General features: G+C 41.8%; 1 protein-coding gene across 9 annotated transcripts; it reads left to right on the top strand.

The window, feature by feature from the left end:
- The first annotated feature begins 12,479 nt into the window (after positions 1-12,479).
- Positions 12,480-26,862, top strand: LOC133545207 (gastrula zinc finger protein XlCGF57.1-like). 9 transcript variants are annotated; one of them, XM_061890592.1, is made up of 6 exons: positions 12,480-12,897; positions 13,616-13,882; positions 16,309-16,367; positions 20,730-20,798; positions 21,019-21,274; positions 24,052-26,862. In XM_061890592.1, exons 1-6 carry the CDS (start codon positions 12,795-12,797, stop codon positions 25,620-25,622), a joined length of 2,325 nt encoding a protein of 774 aa, XP_061746576.1. In that variant the 5' UTR covers positions 12,480-12,794; the 3' UTR covers positions 25,623-26,862. The 9 variants fall into 9 exon arrangements, with proteins under 9 accessions (XP_061746576.1, XP_061746578.1, XP_061746581.1 ...); XM_061890591.1 differs by lacking the exons at positions 12,480-12,897; positions 16,309-16,367; positions 20,730-20,798 and adding exons at positions 17,334-17,522; positions 20,285-20,606 and having other exon boundaries at positions 13,681-13,882; positions 21,020-21,274; XM_061890593.1 differs by lacking the exons at positions 12,480-12,897; positions 16,309-16,367; positions 20,730-20,798 and adding exons at positions 17,334-17,502; positions 20,285-20,606 and having other exon boundaries at positions 13,736-13,882; positions 21,020-21,274.
- Positions 26,863-27,942: the final 1,080 nt, after the last annotated feature.

Here is a 27,942-nt window from a genome sequence, read left to right on the forward strand (position 1 = left end):
ACATCATGTATCACAAATCATGTATCACACATCATGTATCACACATCATGTATCACACATCATGTGTCACACATCATGTATCACACATCATATATCACACATCATTTATCACACATCATGTATCAAACATCATGTGTCACACATCATATATCACACATCATGTATCACACATCATGTATCAAACATCATGTATCACACATCACGTATCACACATCATGTATCACACATCATGTGTCACACATCATGTATCACACATCATGTATCACACATCATGTGTCACACATCATATATCACACATCATGTATCACACATCATGTATCAAACATCATGTATCACACATCATGTATCACACATCATGTATCACACATCATATATCACACATCATGTATCACACATCATGTATCACACGTCATGTATCAAACATCATGTATTACACATCACGTATCACACATCATGTATCACACGTCATGTATCACACATCATGCATCAAACATCATGTATCACACATCACGTATCACACATCATGTATCACACATCATGTGTCACACATCATGTATCACACATCATATATCACACATCATGTATCACACATCATGTATCACACATCATATATCACACATCATATATCACACATCATGTATCACACGTCATGTATCACACATCATGTATCACACATCATGTATCACACATCATGTATCACACATCATGTGTCACACATCATGTATCACACATCATATATCACACATCATGTATCACACATCATGTATCACACATCATGTATCACACATCATGTATGACACATCATATATCACACATCATGTATCACACATCATGTGTCACACATCATATATCACACATCATATATCACACATCATGTATCACACATCATGTATCACACATCATGTATCACACATCATATATCACACATCATGTATCACACATCATGTATCACACATCATGTGTCACACATCATGTATCACACATCATATATCACACATCTTGTATCACACATCATGTATCACACATCATGTATCACACATCATATATCACACATCATGTATCACACATCATGTATCACACATCATATATCACACGTCATGTATCACACATCATATATCATATATCACACATCATATATCACACGTCATGTATCACACATCATATATCATATATCACACATCATGTATCACACATCATGTATCACACATCATGTGTCACACATCATGTATCACACATCATGTATCACACATCATGTATCACACATCATGTATCACACGTCATGTATCACACATCATGTATCACACATCATGTATCACACATCATATATCACACATCATGTATCACACATCATGTATCACACATCATGTATCACACATCATGTATCACACATCATGTATCACACATCATATATCACACATCATGTATCACACATCATGTATCACACGTCATGTATCAAACATCATGTATCACACATCATGTATCACACATCATGTATCACACATCATATATCACACATCATATATCACACATCATGTATCACACATCATGTGTCACACATCATGTATCAAACATCGTGTATCACACATCATGTGTCACACATCATGTATCACACATCATGTATCAAACATCATGTATCACACATCATGTATCACACATCATGTATCACACATCATGTGTCACACATCATGTATCACACATCATGTATCACACATCATATATCACACATCATATATCACACATCATGTATCACACATCAAGTGTCACACATCATGTATCAAACATCGTGTATCACACATCATGTGTCACACATCATGTATCACACATCATGTATCAAACATCATGTATCACACATCATGTATCACACATCATGTATCACACATCATGTGTCACACATCATGTATCACACATCATGTATCACACATCATGTATCAAACATCATGTATCACACATCATGTATCACACATCATGTATCAAACATCATGTATCAAACATCGTGTATCACACATCATGTGTCACACATCATGTATCATACATCATGTATCAAACATCATGTATCACACATCATGTATCACACATCATGTATCACACATCATATATCACACATCATGTATCACACATCATGTATCACACATCATGTATCACACATCATATATCACACATCATGTATCACACATCATGTATCACACATCATATATCACACATCATATATCACACATCATGTATCACAAATCATGTATCAAACATCATGTATCACACATCATGTGTCACACATCATGTATCACACATCATGTATCAAACATCATGTATCACACATCATGTATCACACATCATGTATCACACATCATGTATCACACATCATATATCACACATCATGTATCACACGTCATGTATCACACATCATGTATCACACATCATGTATCACACATCATGTATCACACATCATGTATCAAACATCATGTATCACACATCATATATCACACATCATATATCACACATCATGTATCACACATCATGTATCACACATCATACATCACACATCATGTATCACACATCATATATCACACATCATATATCACACATCATGTATCACACATCATATATCACACGTCATGTATCACACAACATATATCACACGTCATGTATCACACATCATATATCACACATCATGTATCACACATCATGTATCACACATCATATATCACACATCAAAAATCACAAATCATGTATCACACATCATATATCACACATCATATATCACACATCATGTATCACACATCATACATCACACATCATATATCACACATTATGTATCACACATCATGTATCACATATCATGTATCACACATCATGTATCACACATAATATATCACACATCATGCATCACACATCATGTATCACACATCATGTATCACACATCATGTATCACACATCATGTATCACACATCATCTATCACACATCATGTATCACACATCATCAATCACACATCATGTATCACACATCATGTATCACACATCATGTATTACACATCATATATCACACATCATATATCACACATCATGTATCACACGTCATGTATCAAACATCATGTATCACACATCATGTATCACACATCATGTATCACACATCATGTATCACACATCATATATAAAACACCATGTATCACACATCATGTATCACACGTCATGTATCACACGTCATGTATCACACATCATGTATCACACGTCATGTATCACACATCATGTATCACACGTCATGTATCACACATCATATATCACACATCATTTATCACACATCATGTATCACATGTCATGTATCAAACATCATGTATCACACATCACGTATCACACATCATGTATCACACGTCATGTATCACACATCATGTATCACACATCATGTATCACACGTCATGTATCACACATCATGTATCACACGTCATGTATCACACATCATGTATCAAACATCATGTGTCACACATCATATATCACACATCATGTATCACACATCATGTATCAAACATCATGTATCACACATCACGTATCAAACATCATATATCACACATCATTTATCACACATCATGTATCAAACATCATGTGTCACACATCATATATCACACATCATGTATCACACATCATGTATCAAACATCATGTATCACACATCACGTATCACACATCATGTATCACACATCATGTGTCACACATCATGTATCACACATCATGTATCACACATCATGTGTCACACATTATGTGTCACACATGATGTATCAAACATCATGTATCACACATCATGTGTCACACATCATGTATCACACATCATGTATCACACATCATGTGTCACACATGATGTATCAAACATCATGTATCACACATCATGTATCACACTACATATCACACATCATATATTACACATCATGTATCACACATCATGTATCACACGTCATGTATCAAACATCATGTATTACACATCAAGTATCACACATCATGTATCACACGTCATGTATCACACATCATGTGTCACACATCATATATCACACATCATGTATCACACATCATGTATCAAACATCATGTATCACACATCACGTATCACACATCATGTATCACACGTCATGTATCACACATCATGTATCACACATCATGTATCACACATCATGTATCACACATCATGTATCACAGATCATATATCACACATCATGTATCACACATCATGTATCACACGTCATGTATCAAACATCATGTATCACACATCACGTATCACACATCATGTATCACACGTCACGTATCACACATCATGTATCACACATCATGTATCACACATCATGTATCACACCTCATATATCACACATCATGTATCACACATCATATATCACACATCATGCATCACACATCATGTATCACACGTCATGTATCAAACATCATGTATCACACATCACGTATCACACATCATGTATCACACGTCATGTATCACACATCATGTATCACACATCATATATCACACATCATGTATCACACATCATGTATCACACGTCATGTATCAAACATCATGTATCAAACATCACGTATCACACATCATGTATCACACGTCATGTATCACACATCATGTATCACACATCATGTATCACACGTCATGTATCAAACATCATGTATCACACATCATGTATCACACATCATATATCACACATCATGTATCACACATCATGTATCAAACATCATGTATCACACATCACGTATCACACATCATGTATCAAACATCATGTGTCACACATCATGTATCACACATCATGTATGACACATCATGTATCACAAATCATGTATCACACATCATGTATCACACATCATGTATTACACATCATGTGTCACACATCATGTATCACACATCATATATCACACATCATTTATCACACATCATGTATCAAACATCATGTATCACACATCACGTATCACACATCATGTATCACACATCATGTGTCACACATCATGTATCACACATCATGTATCACACATCATGTGTCACACATCATATATCACACATCATGTATCACACATCATGTATCAAACATCATGTATCACACATCATGTATCACACATCATGTATCACACATCATATATCACACATCATGTATCACACATCATGTATCACACGTCATGTATCAAACATCATGTATTACACATCACGTATCACACATCATGTATCACACGTCATGTATCACACATCATGCATCAAACATCATGTATCACACATCACGTATCACACATCATGTATCACACATCATGTGTCACACATCATGTATCACACATCATATATCACACATCATGTATCACACATCATGTATCACACATCTTGTATCACACATCATGTATCACACATCATGTGTCACACATCATGTATCACACATCATATATCACACATCATATATCACACATCATGTATCACACGTCATGTATCACACATCATATATCACACACCATGTATCACACATCATGTATCACACGTCATGTATCAAACATCATGTATCACACATCATGTATCACACATCATGTATCACACATCATGTATCACACATCATGTATCACACATCATATATAAAACATCATGTATCACACATCATGTATCACACGTCATGTATCACACGTCATGTATCACACATCATGTATCACACGTCATGTATCACACATCATGTATCACACGTCATGTATCACACATCATATATCACACATCATGTATCACACATCATGTATCACATGTCATGTATCAAACATCATGTATCACACATCACGTATCACACATCATGTATCACACGTCATGTATCACACATCATGTATCACACATCATGTATCACACGTCATGTATCACACATCATGTATCACACGTCATGTATCACACATCATGTATCAAACATCATGTGTCACACATCATATATCACACATCATGTATCAAACATCATGTATCACACATCACGTATCACACATCATATATCACACATCATTTATCAAACATCATGTATCAAACATCATGTGTCACACATCATATATCACACATCATGTATCACACATCATGTATCAAACATCATGTATCACACATCACGTATCACACATCATGTATCACACATCATGTGTCACACATCATGTATCACACATCATGTATCACACATCATGTGTCACACATCATGTGTCACACATGATGTATCAAACATCATGTATCACACATCATGTGTCACACATCATGTATCACACATCATGTATCACACATCATGTGTCACACATGATGTATCAAACATCATGTATCACACATCATGTATCACACTACATATCACACATCATATATCACACATCATGTATCACACATCATGTATCACACGTCATGTATCAAACATCATGTATTACACATCAAGTATCACACATCATGTATCACACGTCATGTATCACACATCATGTGTCACACATCATATATCACACATCATGTATCACACATCATGTATCAAACATCATGTATCACACATCACGTATCACGCATCATGTATCACACGTCATGTATCACACATCATGTATCACACATCATGTATCACACATCATGTATCACACATCATGTATCACAGATCATATATCACACATCATGTATCACACATCATGTATCACACGTCATGTATCAAACATCATGTATCACACATCACGTATCACACATCATGTATCACACGTCACGTATCACACATCATGTATCACACATCATGTATCACACATCATGTATCACACCTCATATATCACACATCATGTCTCACACATCATATATCACACATCATGTATCACACATCATACATCACACGTCATGTATCAAACATCATGTATCACACATCACGTATCACACATCATGTATCACACGTCATGTATCACACATCATGTATCACACATCATATATCACACATCATGTATCACACATCATGTATCACACGTCATGTATCAAACATCATGTATCAAACATCACGTATCACACATCATGTATCACACGTCATGTATCACACATCATGTATCACACATCATGTATCACACGTCATGTATCAAACATCATGTATCACACATCATGTATCACACATCATATATCACACATCATGTATCACACATCATGTATCAAACATCATGTATCACACATCACGTATCACACATCATGTATCACACATCATGTGTCACACATCATGTATCACACATCATGTATGACACATCATGTATCACAAATCATGTATCACACATCATGTATCACACATCATGTATCACACATCATGTGTCACACATCATGTATCACACATCATATATCACACATCATTTATCACACATCATGTATCAAACATCATGTGTCACACATCATATATCACACATCATTTATCACACATCATGTATCAAACATCATGTATCACACATCACGTATCACACATCATGTATCACACATCATGTGTCACACATCATGTATCACACATCATGTATCACACATCATGTGTCACACATCATATATCACACATCATGTATCACACATCATGTATCAAACATCATGTATCACACATCATGTATCACACATCATGTATCACACATCATATATCACACATCATGTATCACACATCATGTATCACACGTCATGTATCAAACATCATGTATTACACATCACGTATCACACATCATGTATCACACGTCATGTATCACACATCATGCATCAAACATCATGTATCACACATCACGTATCACACATCATGTATCACACATCATGTGTCACACATCATGTATCACACATCATATATCACACATCATGTATCACACATCATGTATCACACATCATGTATCACACATCATGTATCACACATCATGTGTCACACATCATGTATCACACATCATATATCACACATCATATATCACACATCATGTATCACACGTCATGTATCACACATCATGTATCACACATCATGTATCACACATCATGTATCACACATCATGTGTCACACATCATGTATCACACATCATATATCACACATCATGTATCACACATCATGTATCACACATCATGTATCACACATCATATATCACACATCATGTATCACACATCATGTGTCACACATCATATATCACACATCATATATCACACATCATGTATCACACATCATGTATCACACATCATGTATCACACATCATATATCACACATCATGTATCACACATCATGTATCACACATCATGTGTCACACATCATGTATCACACATCATATATCACACATCATGTATCACACATCATGTATCACACATCATGTATCACACATCATATATCACACATCATGTATCACACATCATGTATCACACATCATATATCACACGTCATGTATCACACATCATATATCATATATTACACATCATATATCACACGTCATGTATCACACATCATATATCATATATCACACATCATGTATCACACATCATGTATCACACATCATGTGTCACACATCATGTATCACACATCATGTATCACACATCATGTATCACACATCATGTATCACACGTCATGTATCACACATCATGTATCACACATCATGTATCACACATCATATATCACACATCATGTATCACACATCATGTATCACACATCATGTATCACACATCATGTATCACACATCATGTATCACACATCATATATCACACATCATGTATCACACATCATGTATCACACGTCATGTATCAAACATCATGTATCACACATCATGTATCACACATCATGTATCACACATCATATATCACACATCATATATCACACATCATGTATCACACATCATGTGTCACACATCATGTATCAAACATCGTGTATCACACATCATGTGTCACACATCATGTATCACACATCATGTATCAAACATCATGTATCACACATCATGTATCACACATCATGTATCACACATCATGTGTCACACATCATGTATCACACATCATGTATCACACATCATATATCACACATCATATATCACACATCATGTATCACACATCATGTGTCACACATCATGTATCAAACATCGTGTATCACACATCATGTGTCACACATCATGTATCACACATCATGTATCAAACATCATGTATCACACATCATGTATCAAACATCATATATCACACATCATGTATCACACATCATGTATCACACATCATGTATCACACATCATATATCACACATCATGTATCACACATCATGTATCAAACATCGTGTATCAAGGGCAAGGAAAACTCACACCCAGTGGGACGTCGGTGACAATGATGACTATGAGAACCTTAGAGAGGAGGAAAGCAATGGATGTCGAGCGGATCTAACAGGATACTGTGAAAGTTCAATCCACAATGGATACAACACAGTCGCGAGAGTCCAGTCCAAAGAGGATCCAAGACACAGCAGCGAGAGTCCCGTTCACAGCGGAGCCAGCAGGAAACCATCCCAAGCGTAGGCGGACCAGCAGCGCAGAGATGTCCCCAGCCGATACACAGGCGAGCAGTGCATGGCCACCGGATCGGACCGGACCCCCTCCACACGGGAGAGTGGGACATAGAAGAAAAAGAAAAGGGGGCGTCGTTAAAGTTGTTAGTGAGGTTATCAATAGAGCCCACATACTTTGGGAATGGTGCCATTACCGAGGGCAGTAGGTCAGCAAGAGTTGTCGTTGTGGCCGTATTAATGTTGCGGCTGCTATAGCAGTTATTATTATTATTAGTTTGACGAACATGCGTCTGAACCTCGAATTTTATAAGGTAATGATCGGACAATACTTTAGTATACGGGAGTATCGTAACTTTGGAAACGGTGATACCCCTGACAAGCACTAGGTCTATCGTATTACCGTTGCGATGCGTGGGTTCATTTATTATTTGTGTAAGACCACAGCTATCAATTATAGTCTGGAGCGCTACGCACGGTGGGTCCGATGGGGTATTCATATGGATATTAAAGTCCACCATTATGATTATATTATCGGCGTGTGTCACTAGATCAACAACGAACTCTGAGAATTCATTAATAAAGTCCGAATAGGGCCCTGGGGGGCGGTAGATAACAGCCAGGTGTAGAGGCAGCGGTGTGACAGACCTCATAGTAAGCACCTCAAACGATTTATATTTATTATTTATGTTAGGACAAAGGTTAAAGTTTTCGTTGTATATTAGTGCAACCCCCCCACCCCTTTTGAGCGGACGGGCAATATGCGCATGTGTAAAGTTAGGAGGACATGCCTCATTTAGCGCAAAAAAGTCGTTTGGTTTAAGCCAGGTTTCGCTGAGACCGATGACGTTAAGATTGTTGTCTCTGATAATATCATTAACTAACAACGTTTTGGGAGACAATGATCTTATGTTTAAAAAACCTATATTATAGGTAGTGGGCTGTTTTAGGGAGTTTTTGATCAAATTATCCGTAGTAGCAATATTAATAATGTTGTGTTTATTATGCCCAGTGCATTTAGTATAGTTACGACCATATCTAGGAATTGATACGACAGGAATTTTCCGATTGTTTGATTGTTGCTTTGATAAACTGCACGCATCATGGTTACCCACCTCAGTAACGGGGATTTTCCGATTGTTTGTTTGTTGCTTTGATAAACTGCACACATCATGGTTAGCCACCTCAGTAACGGGGATTTTCCGATTGTTTGTTTGTTGCTTTGATAAACTGCACGCATCATAGTTAGCCACCTCAGTAAAACACATGTCCAACTCTGAAACACTCAAAGCAGAAAAAACTTGTTCTAATTTAACTGACTCCTTACCCAGACCAGTAGTCTCGCATTTTCCATCTAAATCCGTCTTCGGGATGGAGGAAAGTGGTGTTCTGTGGGGATTAGCCTTCTGCTTTGTTTTTAGCCCCGCTCGGCATCCGCGTTTCCGATCACACCGCTGGCGTCTGCTCCGTAGACGGCCCCCGCTGCTACTAGACTCCCCTGCTTCACAGGCCGCTGGATGTAGCCGCCGATGTATCCCCATGCTAGTTAGCAAGTCTAGCACGCAAGTGTCTATCGGTCCAAAACGGCCCAATATGTCCACATCCAGAAGTGTCTGGCGGTCGTACGTGATCACGGAGTGACCACGATGTGAGCCAGCCATAGAGTTTGTGGAATTGTCCGGTATTTCTGCCAAATGTTCCATCTTTAGCAGGAGCTCCTCGAGAGCGCAGCCCGTCCGGGCGCCGCCATCTTGGACTAATAGAGGGACTATTTTTGCTTTCCTGACCCGGGTGTTGATCCATGGCGGAACGGCCTTCTTGAAGGGACACCCACCTAGACACTTTGTCATATTTACAGCTTTTTTTCCTGACTTTCAGCAACTAGAGGGACCTATTTTGAATTCCCTACCCGGTTGGAGATCCAAGGCGGAACGGCCTTCTTAAAGGGACTAGCACCTAGACACTCTGTCATATTTACAGCTTTTTTTTCAGACTTCCAGCAAATAGAGGGACTATTTTTGCATTACTGGCCCGGGTGTTGATCCAAGACGGGTCGGCCTTCTTGAAGGGACACCCACCTAGACACTGTCATATTTACAGCTTTTTTCCCTGACTTCCAGCAAATAGATGGACATATTTTGAATTCCCCACCCGGTTGGAGATCCAAGGCGAGGCAGCCTTCTTAAAGGTACACCCACCTAGACACTGTCATATTTACAGCTTTTTTCCCTGCCTTCCAGCAAATAGACAGACTATTTTTGGATTCTTGACCTGGGTGTTGATCCAAGGCGGGTCGGCCTTCTTGAAGGGACACCCACCTAGACACTGTCATATTTACAGCTTTTTTCCCTGACTTCCAGCAAATAGATGGACATATTTTGAATTCCCCACCCGGTTGGAGATCCAAGGCGAGGCAGCCTTCTTAAAGGTACACCCACCTAGACACTGTCATATTTACAGCTTTTTTCCCTGCCTTCCAGCAAATAGACAGACTATTTTTGGATTCTTGACCTGGGTGTTGATCCAAGGCGGGTCGGCCTTCTTGAAGGGACACCCACCTAGACACTTTGTCGTATTTACAGCTTTTTTTTTTTTCCTACCATCAGTTAGTTGCACCAATGTGACTTTTCTATCCGGGGAGGGCTCCACGCCATTTTGGCCTTCTTACAGGCCGCTCCTCCTGGACACTTTGAAAAATTCTCCTTTCTTTTCTGCTACATTATAAAACTGAATAGCATCAAAGACAAAAATAATATCATGAGTGTAATATTTACTTTGTTTCTTGTTTTTATTTCCTTATGCTACTGTTGTTTCAATACATTGTTAAACATTTAAATATTTTTATGGAAATAAGTTGAATGTCTTTGTATTGAAAATTTGAAATGGACAAGTTTACTTTTATTTTCACAATAAGTAAATAGTATATAATAAAATAGTTTTACCGGGGATGGAAAGCTGGTTGTACCAATTCCTCTCGCGAGATTTGGAAAAGAGCTGGGTACTTGTTTCTCTCGCGAGATCTGACAACACTGCGCGGGTACCAAACACGGCGAGGATAAAGCAAGATGGCGTCTGACGGTGAAGACGTTATTGCAGTCGTCACAGTTCAATGTTCTTAATCTGTGCCTCCGTGTACACATATATGTCCTTTATTACACTCTAGTAAATAGAGGAAATATCGTTGATAACTGTTTGCATCCGGTTATATTAGTCTGAGCGCACTTTGATGCTTCTCGCGCTAGCTTAGCCTGCTAGTTAGCTTAGCTTGTTAGCTGCTAACAAAGAGAGGCGGAAGTGATCAAAACACATCACTAAGTAGAGATCAAGTGTGAGTGTAAAGTGTTGTGATTGTGTGAAAATGTGCCAAAGAACGACAGCAGAGTACGAGGAGGAACTTTGTCCAACAAAAGAGGAGAAGGAGCGACAACAACAAAAACATCAAGTTGTGTTACACAGAACAGGTTTGTTTACTTCTTACTCTCACATCTTTACTAACTTTATATTTATTAATAACGCTGTTCTTTAATAGATTGTCCATAAGAAGATGAATAGTCGTTTTACATTGTTCATAAAAACGAGACAGTGTCAGACACACAATATTTATGAGAGGTTGATGTTTGTAACAATGTGTATCAACATGTTTACACAAAACTCACACAGTCACCGGGGGAATATTCCAGACAGCAGGTTAAGTGCTAAGTCCTGAGTATGTAAAGCTTGAGAGTTTTACCTCCAAAAATAAGAAAGGTAAGACGAAGTCAGAGTCAGTTACCATGGTTACTGATGCTGTAAACCTACCCTGCTAGCTGGCAGGTTTGACAAGTTATATATGAGTGTAAAAGCTATATTGACCTGTTATGTCCTTCATATCCGCATTCGTTGGTGCAGCCATCAATGTAGTAGTGATTGTCGAAAACACAAAGCCTGATCGAAAGACGACATCTTGATCTCATACCATCTCAAACCAATTGACCTTTCGTTATTAAGTGAAATGTCTTACAGCTTAAATTCGTCTTCAACCAAGCAACACTACGTTTTATCCAGTTACTTGATTAATCGGAAACATTTCCCGTAGAACACTTGATTAATAAAATTGTCAATAGCTACAGCCCATTATTTCATGTATGATTTAATACTTAGCATGTAGGAGTTAAAATGTGTTTTGTTTGTGTCCTGTAGACATCCATCAGCTGATTGAACACCAAGAAGAATGTCTCCCTCATCTGCAGGGGGACAGTTTCACTTTAGAGTATCCACAGCCCTCACATTTTAAAGGGAACAAGGAGTACCCACAGCCCCCCTATTTTAAAGAGGAAGATGAGGGAGAGTGTCCTGTAGGGCAGGAGGAGGCTGATATCAGCAAGTTTCCACTGACTGTTGTCTCTGTGAAGACTGAAGAGCATGAAGACAAACCACCTGAGTCCTCACAGCTTCATCACAGTCCAAGTAAGCACAACATCCACATATCATCTAATACAATGTTTGTGACACGTGTTCATCCGGGGGCCACATTTATCACTAAAGATGGAGATATACTTGCTTTTAAACACCACCATTTAAAAATCAATCATCAACAGTGTAATTGCTGGGGTGTAACCATGTGACCTAGATTTCATCCTCGCTCAAATTATTGGGGAAATTGTCGTTTTCTCGGTCCGAATAGCTGTTGCTGCTGGAGGCTCCCATTATAAACAATGTGAGGACGTGAGGAGCCCTCACCCTTGTGACGTCATCGTCTGCTACTTCCGGTAAAGGCAAGGCTTTTTTGTCAGCACCAAAAGTTGCGAACTTTATCGTGGATGTTCTCTCCCAAGTCCTTTCAGCAAAAATATGGCAATATCGCGAAAGGCTCAAGTATGACACATAGAATGGACCTGCTATCCCCGTTTAAATAAGAAAATCTAATTTCAGTAGGCCTTTAAACTACCTTTAGTAGTCATTTTTTCACTGGAGAGATTAGTCTCTATGATGCAGCCAAGATAGGTACGGTAATCACATTTTTGTTTGTTAATATATTTTCACCCACTTTGATTGGGAAGTTATCTACTTTTCTGAGGTTATGAATTGACGCAAACACATGTGTACTTGCAAGCACCAAGGCGAGTCTCAATTTGGCTGTTTGTCATTAAAAGCCTTTCTAGTCTAGGTCTTGAGGATTGTAGCTTTGCTTGTTGTGTGGCCATCATCCTCGGTTCTATGTTCTTTATAGGTACAAAAAATCATGGAATGATGACTTAAGCCGCACACTTGTGGTGTTCTTAGACTGGTCAGAAGTAACAACGAGGTCTATGAAGGTTTAAAAGGACTCACTCACCCTGGTAATGTCAAGGCTTGGTAAAAAAGATAGGACTCAGATGCAGAGTAGGGAATTTTGACTGGCTTTTATTTTGATAACTTCCTTTCACCTCCAAAGTCAAGGAATAACAATATCTATAATAACCACAAAAACTAATCGGCGAAAAAGGTTCCAAAAAAAAGGAACAACCGAAAATCACTCCAAACAGAGGAAAAGACAAAAGCAAAGGTGAACTACAATTGGCGCTGTATATGCTCTAAAAAGTATTAACAAAAAACGCTCCAACAGGAGGAAAAAACAACGGCTATCTAATCTAATAAAGTTTTAACAAAAAATGTCACTCAAAAATTTGAGGAAAGAATGAAAAAAAATAACTAATAACTTACCACAGGGGGAAGAAAGGAAAACTCAAAATAGTAACAAAGGGATTCAGGATCAAGGAACATAAGCATGAGACGAGGCAAGGTAAGGCAAGGCATGGACATGGACGCTAGAGAGCACGAGTAAATGAAACAATCTGGCACAGAACAAAAGGAGGAGAAGGCTTATAAAACACATGAGGGTAATAGGTAACAGGTGGAAACAATCAGGGAACAGGGAGGACGTCAGACTGATGACACAAAAGGAAAGGCAAGTGACCTGAAATGAGAGGAGAGTTACTTTTCAAACTAAAACATGCAAATCATAAGACAGAAAAAAGCAAGACAAGACATCCTTCACTGCGGTGTGACAGGTAGTTTGCTTAATGAGCTAAGTGAGACAATGTTGGTGGCACGGCTTAGTTAAAGTTTTAAAAATGGATGAATGCTTTCAGGACATATCTGTGTTCCAGTCCCCAAGAAGATATAAACCTGTATCAACATGTTTACACAAAACTCACACACTCACTCAATACATTTTATACAGTCATCAAATCTAATTAAGATTATAATTTCACTTCCTGATTCTGACCTACATGCATCAATAGGTGAAAGTAAACATTTATGTTCAATAATCAAATTAGTCAACACTTGATTCATTAAAAGAACATAAAAGTGACTGACTTTCCTTCAGCGTGTCGTAGATGGTCTCCAATTCCTAAAGAGGAATTGTTGATGGAGATATTCCATAAAAAAACACATAATAAAACATGTTTTTGGTAAAAGTTCCTTTTGGCCCAGCCAACAAAATGACCACAAAAAAAGTAATTTTCATGATGACTAAAACATACAATGAATGTTTTTTGATTTTGGAATTAGGATATTTTTTTTTTCCAAGATATTAAAGTTATGGTAATGACTATGTCATTACAAGATCGTGGTTAAGTTAACAGTTAAATTGTAGGTGTCATAGACCATATATAAAATACAATATTCACACACTTAGAAAATGGATGGATGGACATCAGTGAGTGTAAAGTTAAGAATGCCTCAATTAATGCTGTCTCGTACTTATAAGAACGTTTCAAATTGCCACCCATCAAATTTCCAAGTCTGTTTTCGTACTCACTGCACCACTTTTTAATTATTTTAAGGAAAAAGGGAGGTATTTCCTGTGTTTTTAGTGATTGTTTTGCTACACACTTTTAACACAACAGGTGGGCGTGGCCTGTGGGGAAGCGGGGTGTGGCAGGGCCGGCTTCGAGGTTGGCGACAGGTGAGTGGATGACACAGCTGAAAGTGTTCATCTAATCACCTGTCGTTCTGTTAAAAGGCCGCAAGCTGGAGGCGGCGGGGGAGAGAGTTGGACAGACGACAATGCCGAAAGGCAGAGAGTGACATCGGGAAGTGAGACACAATTGCTGTAAAGCAGAAACTATTATTGAAGAAAATAAATATTGTCGAACTTGGAAGCTTGTCATGTCAGTCCTTGGTGGTCCCGAGCAGACCTCCACAATTTGGCGCTCAACTTAGCCGAACCTCCAGAGACAGGGGAAGACGTCCCCTGGATGGGGCTCGCGAGTGTGCTCACAGAGGTGGCAGCGAGCAGCCGCCAACAGTGCCAGATACTGCGGGTGTTGCTGGACAGGATGGGCGGCGCAAGGCCGGAGCCAGCGGCCGTCGTCATGCACCGCATGGGGGAAAGAGAAGATCCCCATTCATTTTTGGACATTTTTTCCACCACTGCAAAAGCGTGTGCTTGGCCGGAGGAAGAGTGGGGCGTGCTGCTCTTGCCGCTCCTGACGGGGGAAGCGCAGCGGGTAGCGCTCAGCCTGCCAGCGGCATCCAGGGTGCGCTTCACCGACCTGAGGAGGGCGGTGCTGGACCGGACGGGAGGCACCGCCGAAGACTACCGACGCCGGTTCCGCTCCATGCGTCCGGGAAAGGAGGACCGGCCATTCACCTTTGGCCAGCGGCTACAAGAGGCAGCGACGCGCTGGCTGCAGCCAGGAGAGGAGGTGGACCACGTCATCCAGGAGCAGTTTTTGGAGGCGATCCGGAAGAAGACAGCCGACCATGTGACCTGGCAGCTGCAGTGACCCTCGCTGAGGATCACCTGGCTGTCCAACGCGAGGCGCAACCCGCACCAATGGCGCACGGACGAAGCGCACGAGATGAGGAGGGAGCGCTGCACATTCCCCGCTTTAACCCGCATGACTCCCCGTCTGTTCTTTCCCCGCAGGTCCCGACTGCTGTCCCCAGAACATCTCCCGCGCAGACGGCCCCTCAAACGCCTGGGCAGGCGTGCTGGAGGCATGGGCGGCCCGGTCGCACGTGTCAGGGACCTCAGAAGGTGGAGGTGGGGCGCGTGGCCGTGGTGGCCGGCCCTTCAGTGTCCTCCCCCGACCCGGGTGAGATGTACGGTATCAAGGTATTGATACAAGGGAGTACATACCGGGCGATGGTGGATTCAGGCTGCGGGCAGACCATGGTCCACCAGAACCTGGTTCAACCCGGGACTTTGAGGCATGCAACACGGCTAAAAATTAGTGTGTGCATGGGGATGTGCACGAATACCCAATGGTTCCAATAGAAATTTGGTATGAGGGACAAAAGCATAGGGTTGAGGTTGCTGTAAGTACGCACCTCTCGCACCCCGTAATTTTGGGCACAAATTGGCCGGGGTTTAGGCGCTTACTGACACAATACGTAGGGGTGCGTTCACGGACGGTAGGAAAAGGGAATGTCTGCGCAGTTCTCAGTGGCGAAGCGGGGCCATCCGACACTGCCGAGCGGGAACCGGCGGAGGCTTTGCGGGAAGCCTCCCCGGCCCCCTATTGGCATCTTACGGAGGATTTTCCCCTCGAGCAGTCTCGAGACGAAACTTTGCGCGCGGCCTGGGACCCCGGGAACAGCGTGGGTATTCCCTCACTTCTCCATTATGAGAGATAGATTGTACCGAGTGAGCTGTGACACTCAAACAGGAGAGAAAATCACCCAGTTGTTGGTGCCGAAACGCCGCCGGGAAATGGTTTTCCAGGCGGCGCACATCAATCTTATGGCCGGACATTTGGGGTATGATAAAACACTGAATCGGGTCATGGTCCGATTCTATTGGCCAGTCCTCCGGGCAGACGTGCGCCGCTGGTGCGCCGCCTGTCCGGCCTGTCAGCTGGTGAACCCAGCGGCCACCCCGAAGGCCCCTTTGCGCCCATTGCAGTTCATGGAGGTCCCATTCGACAGAATTGGGATGGGCCTCATCGGACCATTTCACCCAAGCTCACGGGGGTATCGCTTTGTGTTAGTTCTGGTGGATTACGCAACACGCTACCCCGAAGCAGTGCCGCTGCGCTCCATCTCTGCAAAGAGTGTGGCGCAAGCACTATTTCAGGTCATTTCCCGAGTTGGAGTCCCGAAAGAGATTTTGACTGACCAGGGCACGTCCTTTATGTCACGCACGATAAAGGAACTGTACGGATTATTGGGAATTAAAGCGATCCGCACCAGCGTGTACCATCCACAAACGGATGAGCTGGTGGAGCGACTAAACAAAAGGCTAAAAACCATGATCCGTAAGTTTATGCACAAGGACAAACCAAATTGGGATAAATGGCTTGATCCCCTCACGTTTGCGATGCGGGAGGTACCCCAATCCTCCACTTGCTTTACGCCTTTTGAGTTGTTATACGGCAGAAAACCACGCGGGGTGTTGGACGTAATTAAAGAAAGTTGGGAGGAAAGTCCAAGCTCCAGCAAAAATGAAGTGCAGTACGTTCTGGACATGCGAGCAAAACTCCACACGGTGGCGCAATTATCACGTGAGAATTTGTTCCGTGCCCAGGAACGACAACAGCGCACGTACAACAAGGGAACCAAGCTAAGAAAATTTTCACCGGGAGAAAAAGTCCTTGTATTACTCCCAACATCCAGCTCAAAATTACTTGCAAAGTGGCGAGGACCCTTTGAGGTCACGCGGCAAGTGGGTGATGTGGATTACGAGGTTCGACGCTCGGACCGGAGCGGAGACATGCAAATCTACCATCTTAACCTGTTGAAGGCATGGAGGGAGGCGCAGCCTGTCTCCATGGTAACGGTAGTGAGAAAGGAGGAGGAGTTGGGATTAGAGATCCCGCGCTCTGTCCCTCCCTCTCCTCCCCCCTGTGATAACCAGCTCACGTTAGCGCAGAAGGCGGATGTTGCTAAACTGCAGCAGCGCTTCTCTGACGTGTTCTCCCCTCGGCCCGGCCGCACGAATCTCATCCAGCATCATATCGAGACCAGCCCGGTGATTACGGTGCGCTCTCGGCCATACAAGCTCCCTGAACACAAACGTAAAATAGTTCGGGAGGAATTAAAATCCATGCTGGAGTTAGGAGTAATAGAAGAATCCCACAGTGCGTGGTGTAGCCCCATTGTTCTTGTAGGGAAGAAAGATGGGTCTGTACGGTTCTGTGTGGATTACCGCAAGGTGAATGAAGTGTCACGATTTGATGCGTCCCCAATGCCCCGGGTCGACGAGCTCCTAGATCGGCTGGGCACTGCTCGTTTTTTCACGACACTGGATTTGACCAAGGGCTACTGGCAGATTCCCTTGTCACCAGAGTCCAAGGAAAAAATGGCCTTTTCCACTCCGGAAGGTTTGTACCAATTTGTCACACTCCCGTTTGGCTTGTTCGGTGCGCCTGCCACGTTCCAGCGCCTCATGGACCGGGTGCTGCGACCCCACGCTGCATACGCGGCCGCCTACCTGGATGATGTCATCATCCAGAGTAGCGGCTGGGAACAACACATGCAGCGGGTGGGGGCAGTGCTCGAGTCCCTGAGGCAGGCGGGGCTCACCGCCAACCCGGCGAAGTGTGCAGTTGCCGGAGGGAAGTACGGTATTTGGGGTACCACTTGGGAGGAGGGCGGGTGCGGCCGCAGGTAGATAAAACAGCGGCGATCGCGGCCTGCCCAACCCCCAAGACGAAAAAAGAGGTGAGGCAGTTTTTGGGTCTGGCGGGGTACTACCGGAGGTTTATCCCCCGGTTTGCGGACCTGACCAGCCCAATAACTGTCCTCACCCGAAAGGGTGCCCCAGATCTGGTCCAGTGGACGGAGCAGTGCCAGCAGGCGTTTGAGAGGGTTAAGAAGGCCCTCTGCGAGGAGCCAGTCCTGCACATGCCTGATTTTTCTCTCCCGTTTTGTCTGCAGGCGGACGCATCGGACAGAGGACTGGGAGCTGTTTTGTCCCAGCAGGTGGAGGGCGTCGACCGACCCATCCTTTACATCAGCCGAAAGCTATCTGAAAGGGAGGCGAGGTACAGCACAGTGGAGAGGGAGTGCCTCGCCATTCGATGGGCGGTCGGGGCCCTCCGATACTACCTCCTGGGGCGCTCATTCAGCCTCTGCTCGGACCACAAACCCCTTCAGTGGCTCCACCGCATGAAGGATACTAACGCGCCGATCACCCGTTGGTGTCTGGCGTTGCAACCCTACAACTTCAGAGTGTGCACAGATGGCCGTGGTGGTGGAGGTATGTGGTGGGCGTGGCCTGCGGGCAAGCGGGGTGTGGCAGGGCCGGCTTCGAGGTTGGCGACAGGTGAGTGGATGACACAGCTGAAATTGTTCATTTAATCACCTGTCGTTCTGTTAAAAGGCCGCAAGCGGGAGGCGGCGGGGGAGAGAGTTGGACAGACGACAATGCCGAAAGACAGAGAGTGACATTGGGAAGTGAGACACAATTGCTGTAAAGCAGAAACTATTATTGAAGAAAATAAATATTGTCGAACTTGGAAGCTTGTCATGTCAGTCCTTGGTGGTCCCGAGAACCCGGAAGCAGCAGACCTCCACAACATGGAAGAACACAAATAATGTCATTGTGTTAACAGTCTCAGTACAAAACTATTTCTATTCTCTCTTTATCTTATTTACTTATTTACCCAACAGACGTCCAGCAGCCCCCTCACATTAAAGAGGAAGAGGAGGGTCCACAGTCCCGCCACATTAAAGAGGAAGAGGAGGATCCACAGCCGCCCCACATTAAAGAGGAAGAGGAGGAAGTGTGGATCAGTCAAGAGGGAGAGTGTCCTGTAGGACAGGAGGAGGCTGATGTCAGCAAGTTTCCACTGACTGTTGTCTCTGTGAAGACTGAAGAGCATGAAGACAAAGCAGCTGAGTCCTCACAGCTTCATCACAGTCCAAGTAAGCACAACATCCACATATCATTTTATTTTCAGGGCATTCAATCTCAGGGCACGTCCAACCGGTAGGAGGCCACGGGGAAGACCCAGGACACGTTGGGAAGACTATGTCTCCCGGCTGGCCTGGGAACGCCTCGGAATCCCCCGGGAAGAGCTAGACGAAGTGGCTGGGGAAAGGGAAGTCTGGGTTTCCCTGCTTAGGCTGTTACCCCCGCGACCCGACCTCGGATAAGCGGAAGAAGATGGATGGCATTCAATCCATCACAACTGGACTCTTCACTTTCTCTTACAAGACCTTTGTCCTCTCATCCAAGTAGGCTTCATCACTTCATGTTCATAGATAGGCATGATGTTTGTTAAGAAATTATCAATTTTTACGCCATTATCGAATCCTCTTATCGTAACGATTCTCATCGAATCGAGATAGGTTGTTGTATATGGAAAAAAACACACAATACTTGGTTTGACAAAAGCTCACTTTTAATTAAAAAAAATAAATAAAATCGATAAATATTGACTGTTAGTGCCCCTTTAATTGGGCCACCTAAGAAAAGTACATGCAAGGAAAATCCTGCATTCATTTGTATTGTACAGCACTTTACATTTGAAACAAATCTCAGAGCAATGATGTTTACTTTTTGGTTCATCACATGTCAGCAAAATACAATTATTAACCTACTTGTTTTTTTCTGTGTTAAAGTTGAAGGGGAGGCGATTTTTCACCACCATTCTTGTTAGCTTGCGTGCAATGTTGTTATTCTCCTCACTCATCTTGCTGCGCTCTGCGTTATACCTCGCCATGGTAAATGGTTATACCTCGCCATGGTAAATGGTTATACCTCGCCATGGTAAATGGTTATACCTCGCCATGGTAAATGGTTATACCTCGCCATGGTAAATGGTTATACCTCGCCATGGTAAATGGTTATACCTCGCCATGGTAAATGGTTATACCTCGCCATGGTAAATGGTTATACCTCGCCATGGTAAATGGTTATACCTCGCCATGGTAAATGGTTATACCTCACCATGGAAAATGGTTAACGCTCTGTGCTACAGAGCTAACACTGCCCTGGTCACTCCTGCTTTCATGAATGTCATCACCTAAAATAGGATAACGTTAACATTATCTTAATTCACATCTTGCAAGCGCTAGTTTATTAGACAGACCTGCAAACTCTGTAGTGGTGTAGGCTACAAGATACCGTTAACGTTATCATACATACAAAAAAGCTAACGTTAACGTTACCGTTAGCCACTGCCTATGCTTAGGTAACGTTAGTCAAGCTTACATTACTGCAGTCCTGGTTGACATAAGAGGTACACGCCTCCTCAACTGACGCAAGTAGGGAGGGTGGGGGTGTGGGGGGTTGGTGGTAGCGGGGGTTTGTATATTGTAGCCCGGAATAGTAAGGGCTGCATGGGATTCTGGGTATTTGGTCTGTGTTTAGGTTGTATTACGGTGCGGATGTTCTCCTGAATTGTGTTTGTCATTCTTGTTAGGTGTGGGTTCACAGTCTGGCACATATTTGTACCAGTGTTAAAAAATGTTTATGGCCACTCAGTGTGACCTATGTACCTGTTAATCAAATATGTCTTGCATTGACATGCGTGCGTGCTGCACAGCCAGATGCAACATGTAACTGGGCTTGCACGCTGTCACTACAGGATGTAATCGGCACTAAAGGCAGTGCCAGTGTGGCACTCACTGAATATTGTAGATTGGGTAAAAATCGGCAAGGATTTCGAGAGAATAAATGCCCTGAAATTCGGGGGACTCCCTGGAAAATGGAGAACGTTGGCAAGTATGACGCTGGGCCGCACCAACATTAAATTATTATATCAAAGTGCGGACCGCAAAATAACGTCTCGCGGGGCGCTTTTGGCCCGCGTGCTGCATGTTTGAGACCCCTGAACTACGGTGTTCAGCAGGAGAGAGAGCGCTGTGTTCACGTTGGCGTCAGGTGGGATGTAAACAGCCGTGACGATCACTACAGTTAACTCTCTCTGTAGAAAAAAAGGCGGGCATCTTACAGACCTGTACTCGAGGTCTGGGGAACAGTGTTGGTGTATGATTGTCCCGTTGTTACAGCAGTTATCATGCAATTAAACACAGAGACCCCCTCCTCTGCGGAGCAAAAGTGCGGCCTGTTAGCATCAGGGATCCTCGGGTGAAGCCACATTTCAGTGATGACCAAAACACAGCAGTCACGAACATAGCGATTTCCAGCGAGTTGTAATTCCAGGCCGTCCGTTTTATGCACCAGGGATCTGGCATTGCAGAGAAACAGGCTCAGTAGTGGTGGCTTGTCTGGTTGTTTCTTTAGCCGTAGCATAACACCGGCCCTACAGCCTCCTTTCTGCTTCCTCTCCCTTCTCCCACTGCGCCGCCTCCTAGACCCCATAACAATCCACGGAGAGCCCGGCGATCTCGCTATGTCTTCTGGGATGTTGTGTGTGTAGTGAAAGTCTCCGCAGACCGATATCTGGTATTGGACGCCGATATCCAAAAGTGTCTAGCGGGTGTACTGAGTGTACGCGGAACCGATAGTGAAAGCACAGGTAAAAAAAGAAGTAGAAAAACAATAAAGAATAGCACTGAAGAGGAGAGCCATGAGCCGCTGCGACTTAAATGTTGAAAAGAGCAGTGTGTTTGTTTTCAGGCCAATTCATATAATAACTTGTTTTTTTTAAGTACATGTAAACTTACTGAATGCCTCATGTGACTGAGCAAATCTGGACATTTTTCAAGCATTTTTGTCATTTTGTGTCCTGCAGATGTCGGTGAAGAACAACTTCTGCCTGAAAAACAGGAGAGTAGCTTCAGGATGGTGAAGGAGGATCCATCAAAAAGGAAGACCAGGCGCCACGGACCCTCTGGTGTCCGTTTTTCCTCTTTGACACAGACCCTTCCCTGTAAAAAGGAAGAGGAAGGCTCACTGATGCCGCACATTAAAGAGGAAGAGGAGGAACACGGCATCAGTCAGCCTAAATGGTTGGAGGAGTTCCCAGTGACTGGTGTCCCTGTGAAGAGTGAAGATGATGAGGTGAAAGGTGAAAGTGAGGAGAGGGGAGGGGGGGAGCCTCCAAGCAGCAGCTCAACACAACACATGACAACAGAAGCTGATGGAGACCACTGTGGAGGATCACAAGCAGACAAGCTCTTAGCTCCACTATCAGATAGTGAGGACACAACCTCACACTCTCCTGACACTGATGATGAAGACTCTAAAGATGATAACACATGTCACACTGACAACAAACACTTCACATGTTCTCACTGTCACAAAACTTTTAAATACCGTAGTCATCTGAAAGCACACATTAGAACACACACTGGAGAAAAACCTTTTTCTTGCTCAGAATGTGGTAAAGGTTTTGTACTGCGTTCAAATTTGAAAGTACACATGAGAACACACACTGGAGAAAAACCTTTTTCTTGCTCAGAATGTGGTAAATGTTTTGTTCTAAGTCATGATTTGAAAGTACACATGAGAACACACACTGGTGAAAAACCGTTTGTCTGTTCAATCTGTGGTAAAGGTTTTGCACAAAGTAACAATTTGAAAGTACACATTAGAACACACACTGGAGAAAAAACTTTTTCTTGTTCATTCTGTGGTAAAGGTTCTGAACAAAGTCAATGTTTGAAAGTACACATGAAAACACACACTGGAGAAAACCCTTTTTCTTGCTCAGAATGTGGTAAAGGTTTTTTTCAAAGTAATGATTTGAAAGTACACATGAGAACACACAATGGTGAAAAACCTTTTGTCTGTTCAATCTGTGGTAAAGGTTTTGCACAAAGTAACAATTTGAAAGTGCACATGAGAACACATACTGGAGAAAAACCTTTTTCTTGCTCAGAATGTGGTAAAGGTTTTGTTCTAAGTCATGATTTGAAAGTACACATGAGAACACACAATGGTGAAAAACCTTTTGTCTGTTCAATCTGTGGTAAAGGTTTTGCACAAAGTAACAATTTGAAAGTACACCTGAGAACACACACTGGAGAAAAACCTTTTTCTTGTTCAATCTGTGGTAAAGGCTTTACACAAAGTCTATGTTTGAAATTACATATGAGAATACACACTGGTGAAAAACCTTTTTCCTGTTCAACCTGTGGTAAAGGTTTTACACTAAGTCAACATTTGAAAGTGCACATGAGAACACACACTGGTGAAAAACCTTTTTCCTGTTCAACCTGTGGTAAAGGTTTTACACAAAGTCAACATTTGAAAGTGCACATGAGAACACATACTGGCGAAAAACCTTTTTCCTGTTCAACCTGTGGTAAAGGTTTTACACAAAGTCAGTGTTTGAAAAGACACACTAGAACACACACTTGAAAAGACACACTAGAACACACACTTGTGAAAAATGACATTCCTGTTCAATCTGCAACAGAAGCTTTTGTGACCGATCAAGCCTTGTAGCACACATGAGAAGACACCCAGGAGAGAATGTGTTGAGTTGCAGTGTGTGTGGTGAAAGATTGTCTTCTAAGTACCAGTGTAAGAAACACAAGTGTGCTGGTGAGAAAAGCAGCAGCAAATGAAACTGCAGGATTTGAAATAAACTGTCCAGACTTTCATTTGGACTTTCTAACAACATCAGCACATATAACATGTGTGACATTGTTGTTTGTCTAACAATCTGTTTAATATGCTTCTACATTTATAGATTAGATATTTAATATTAGTGCTTTTTTCAGTCAGGTACATGCTTTAATATGCAATATTGTGTACTTCTATTAAAAAATGGTGAGAACAATTTGAGTAAAAAGGTGAGAGTACAGTAAATATTTTCCATGCAATAAAAATTTTTTGTATGTATACACACACACACACATATATATATATATATGTGGGGCGGCATAGCTCGGTTGGTAGAGCGGCCGTGCCAGCAACTTGAGGGTTGCAGGTTCGATTCCCGCTTGTGTCATCCTAGTTACTGCCGTTGTGTCCTTGGGCAAGACACTTTACCCACCTGCTCCCAGTGCCACCCACACTGCTTTAAATGTAATTTAGATATTGGGTTTCACTATGTAAAGTGCTTTGTGTCACTTGAGAAAAAGCGCTATATAAATATATAATTCACTAATTCACATATATATATATATACATATATATACAGTATAAATATATATTCTCATCAAACAATTTTAGAGTTATTCAAATGAAATATTGTATTACATATTTTATTTCTAATTGTTAATAATCCCATAGATTAGCCCCTATTGATGATATACTTATGTACTGGTTCACATCTGAAACATCTTCTGGACCACTTCAGGAAGCATATTATTATGATTTACTTTATACATCATTTGAACAGTTGAATAGTTTTAAAATTTGTGACTTTTTAAAATATTTGTTGGGTCTTTTTAATCTATTTTATTCATTATTTTTATTACTCTGTATTATGATGATTGTGTTGTGATTTTTTTATATGTATGTCTCCAGACCTTTATGCAGTATAAAAGTGAGAGAAAATGGCAGATTTTTTTTTTCTATGTGAAAGGATGGTTTTGTTTTTACAAACTTACATTTGTGGATATATCAAATAAATCCAGTATTGTGTTTTAAAGGCCTACTAAAACCCACTACTAGCCACCACGCAGTCTGATAGTTTATATATCAATGATGAAATATTAACATTGCAACACATGCCAATACGGCCGCTTTAGTTTACTAAATTGCAATTTTACATTTCCCTCGTTTTTTCTTGAAAAAGAGGCGTAATGATTATGTGTACGCTTGACATCACGGGCTGTTAAGGAATATGAGTGCTGCACACACACACAGCTAAAAGTCGTCTGCTTCAACAGCATAATTACACAGTATTTTGGAGATCTGTGTTGCTGAATCTTTTGCAATTTGTTCAATTAATATTGGAGAAGTCAAAGTAGAAAGATGGAGTTGGGAAGCTTTAGCCTTTAGCCACACAAACACACGGTGATTCCTTGTTTAAAATTCCCTGGGGTGAAGCTTTACTATGGATACATCGAACATGGATCCCAACCGAATGTCAACCAGCAGGTTTCGGTGAGAAAATTGTGGTAAAAAGTCACTTCTTACCGGATATCAGCTGAGCTTGTGCCGCCCATAAAGCTGCCGTCGACTTCGCTGAGACACTGCGCGTCAACACACCCGTGGACACACACCTCCGACTATCAGGTAATATTAAACTCACTAAAACACTAGCAACACAATAGAAAGATAAGGGATTTCCCAGAATTATCCTAGTAAATGTGTCTAAAAACATCTGAATCCGTCCCAATGCAATCACGTTTTTTTTTTTCTAGTCCGTCGCTATCAATATCCTCAAACACGAATCTTTCATCCTCGCTCAAATTAATGGGGAAATTCTCGTTTTCTCGGTCCGAATAGCTGTTTTTGTTGGAGGCTCCCACGAAAAACAATGTGAATATGTGAGGAGCCATCAACATGTGACGTCATCGTCTGCGACTTCCGGTAAAGGCAGGGCTTTTCTCTTAGCACCGAAAGTTGCAAACTTCACATAGAATGGACCTGCTATCCCCGTTTGAATAACAAAATCTCATTTCAGTAGGCCTTTAAGGAACATCGACGATAAAGTTTGCAACTTTTGGTCGCTAACAGAAAAGCCCTGCTTTTACCGGAAGTATGTGTGCGTGACGTCACAAGT

This window comes from Nerophis ophidion, linkage group LG28, assembly GCF_033978795.1.
Source record: "Nerophis ophidion isolate RoL-2023_Sa linkage group LG28, RoL_Noph_v1.0, whole genome shotgun sequence".
NCBI lineage: Eukaryota > Metazoa > Chordata > Actinopteri > Syngnathiformes > Syngnathidae > Nerophis > Nerophis ophidion.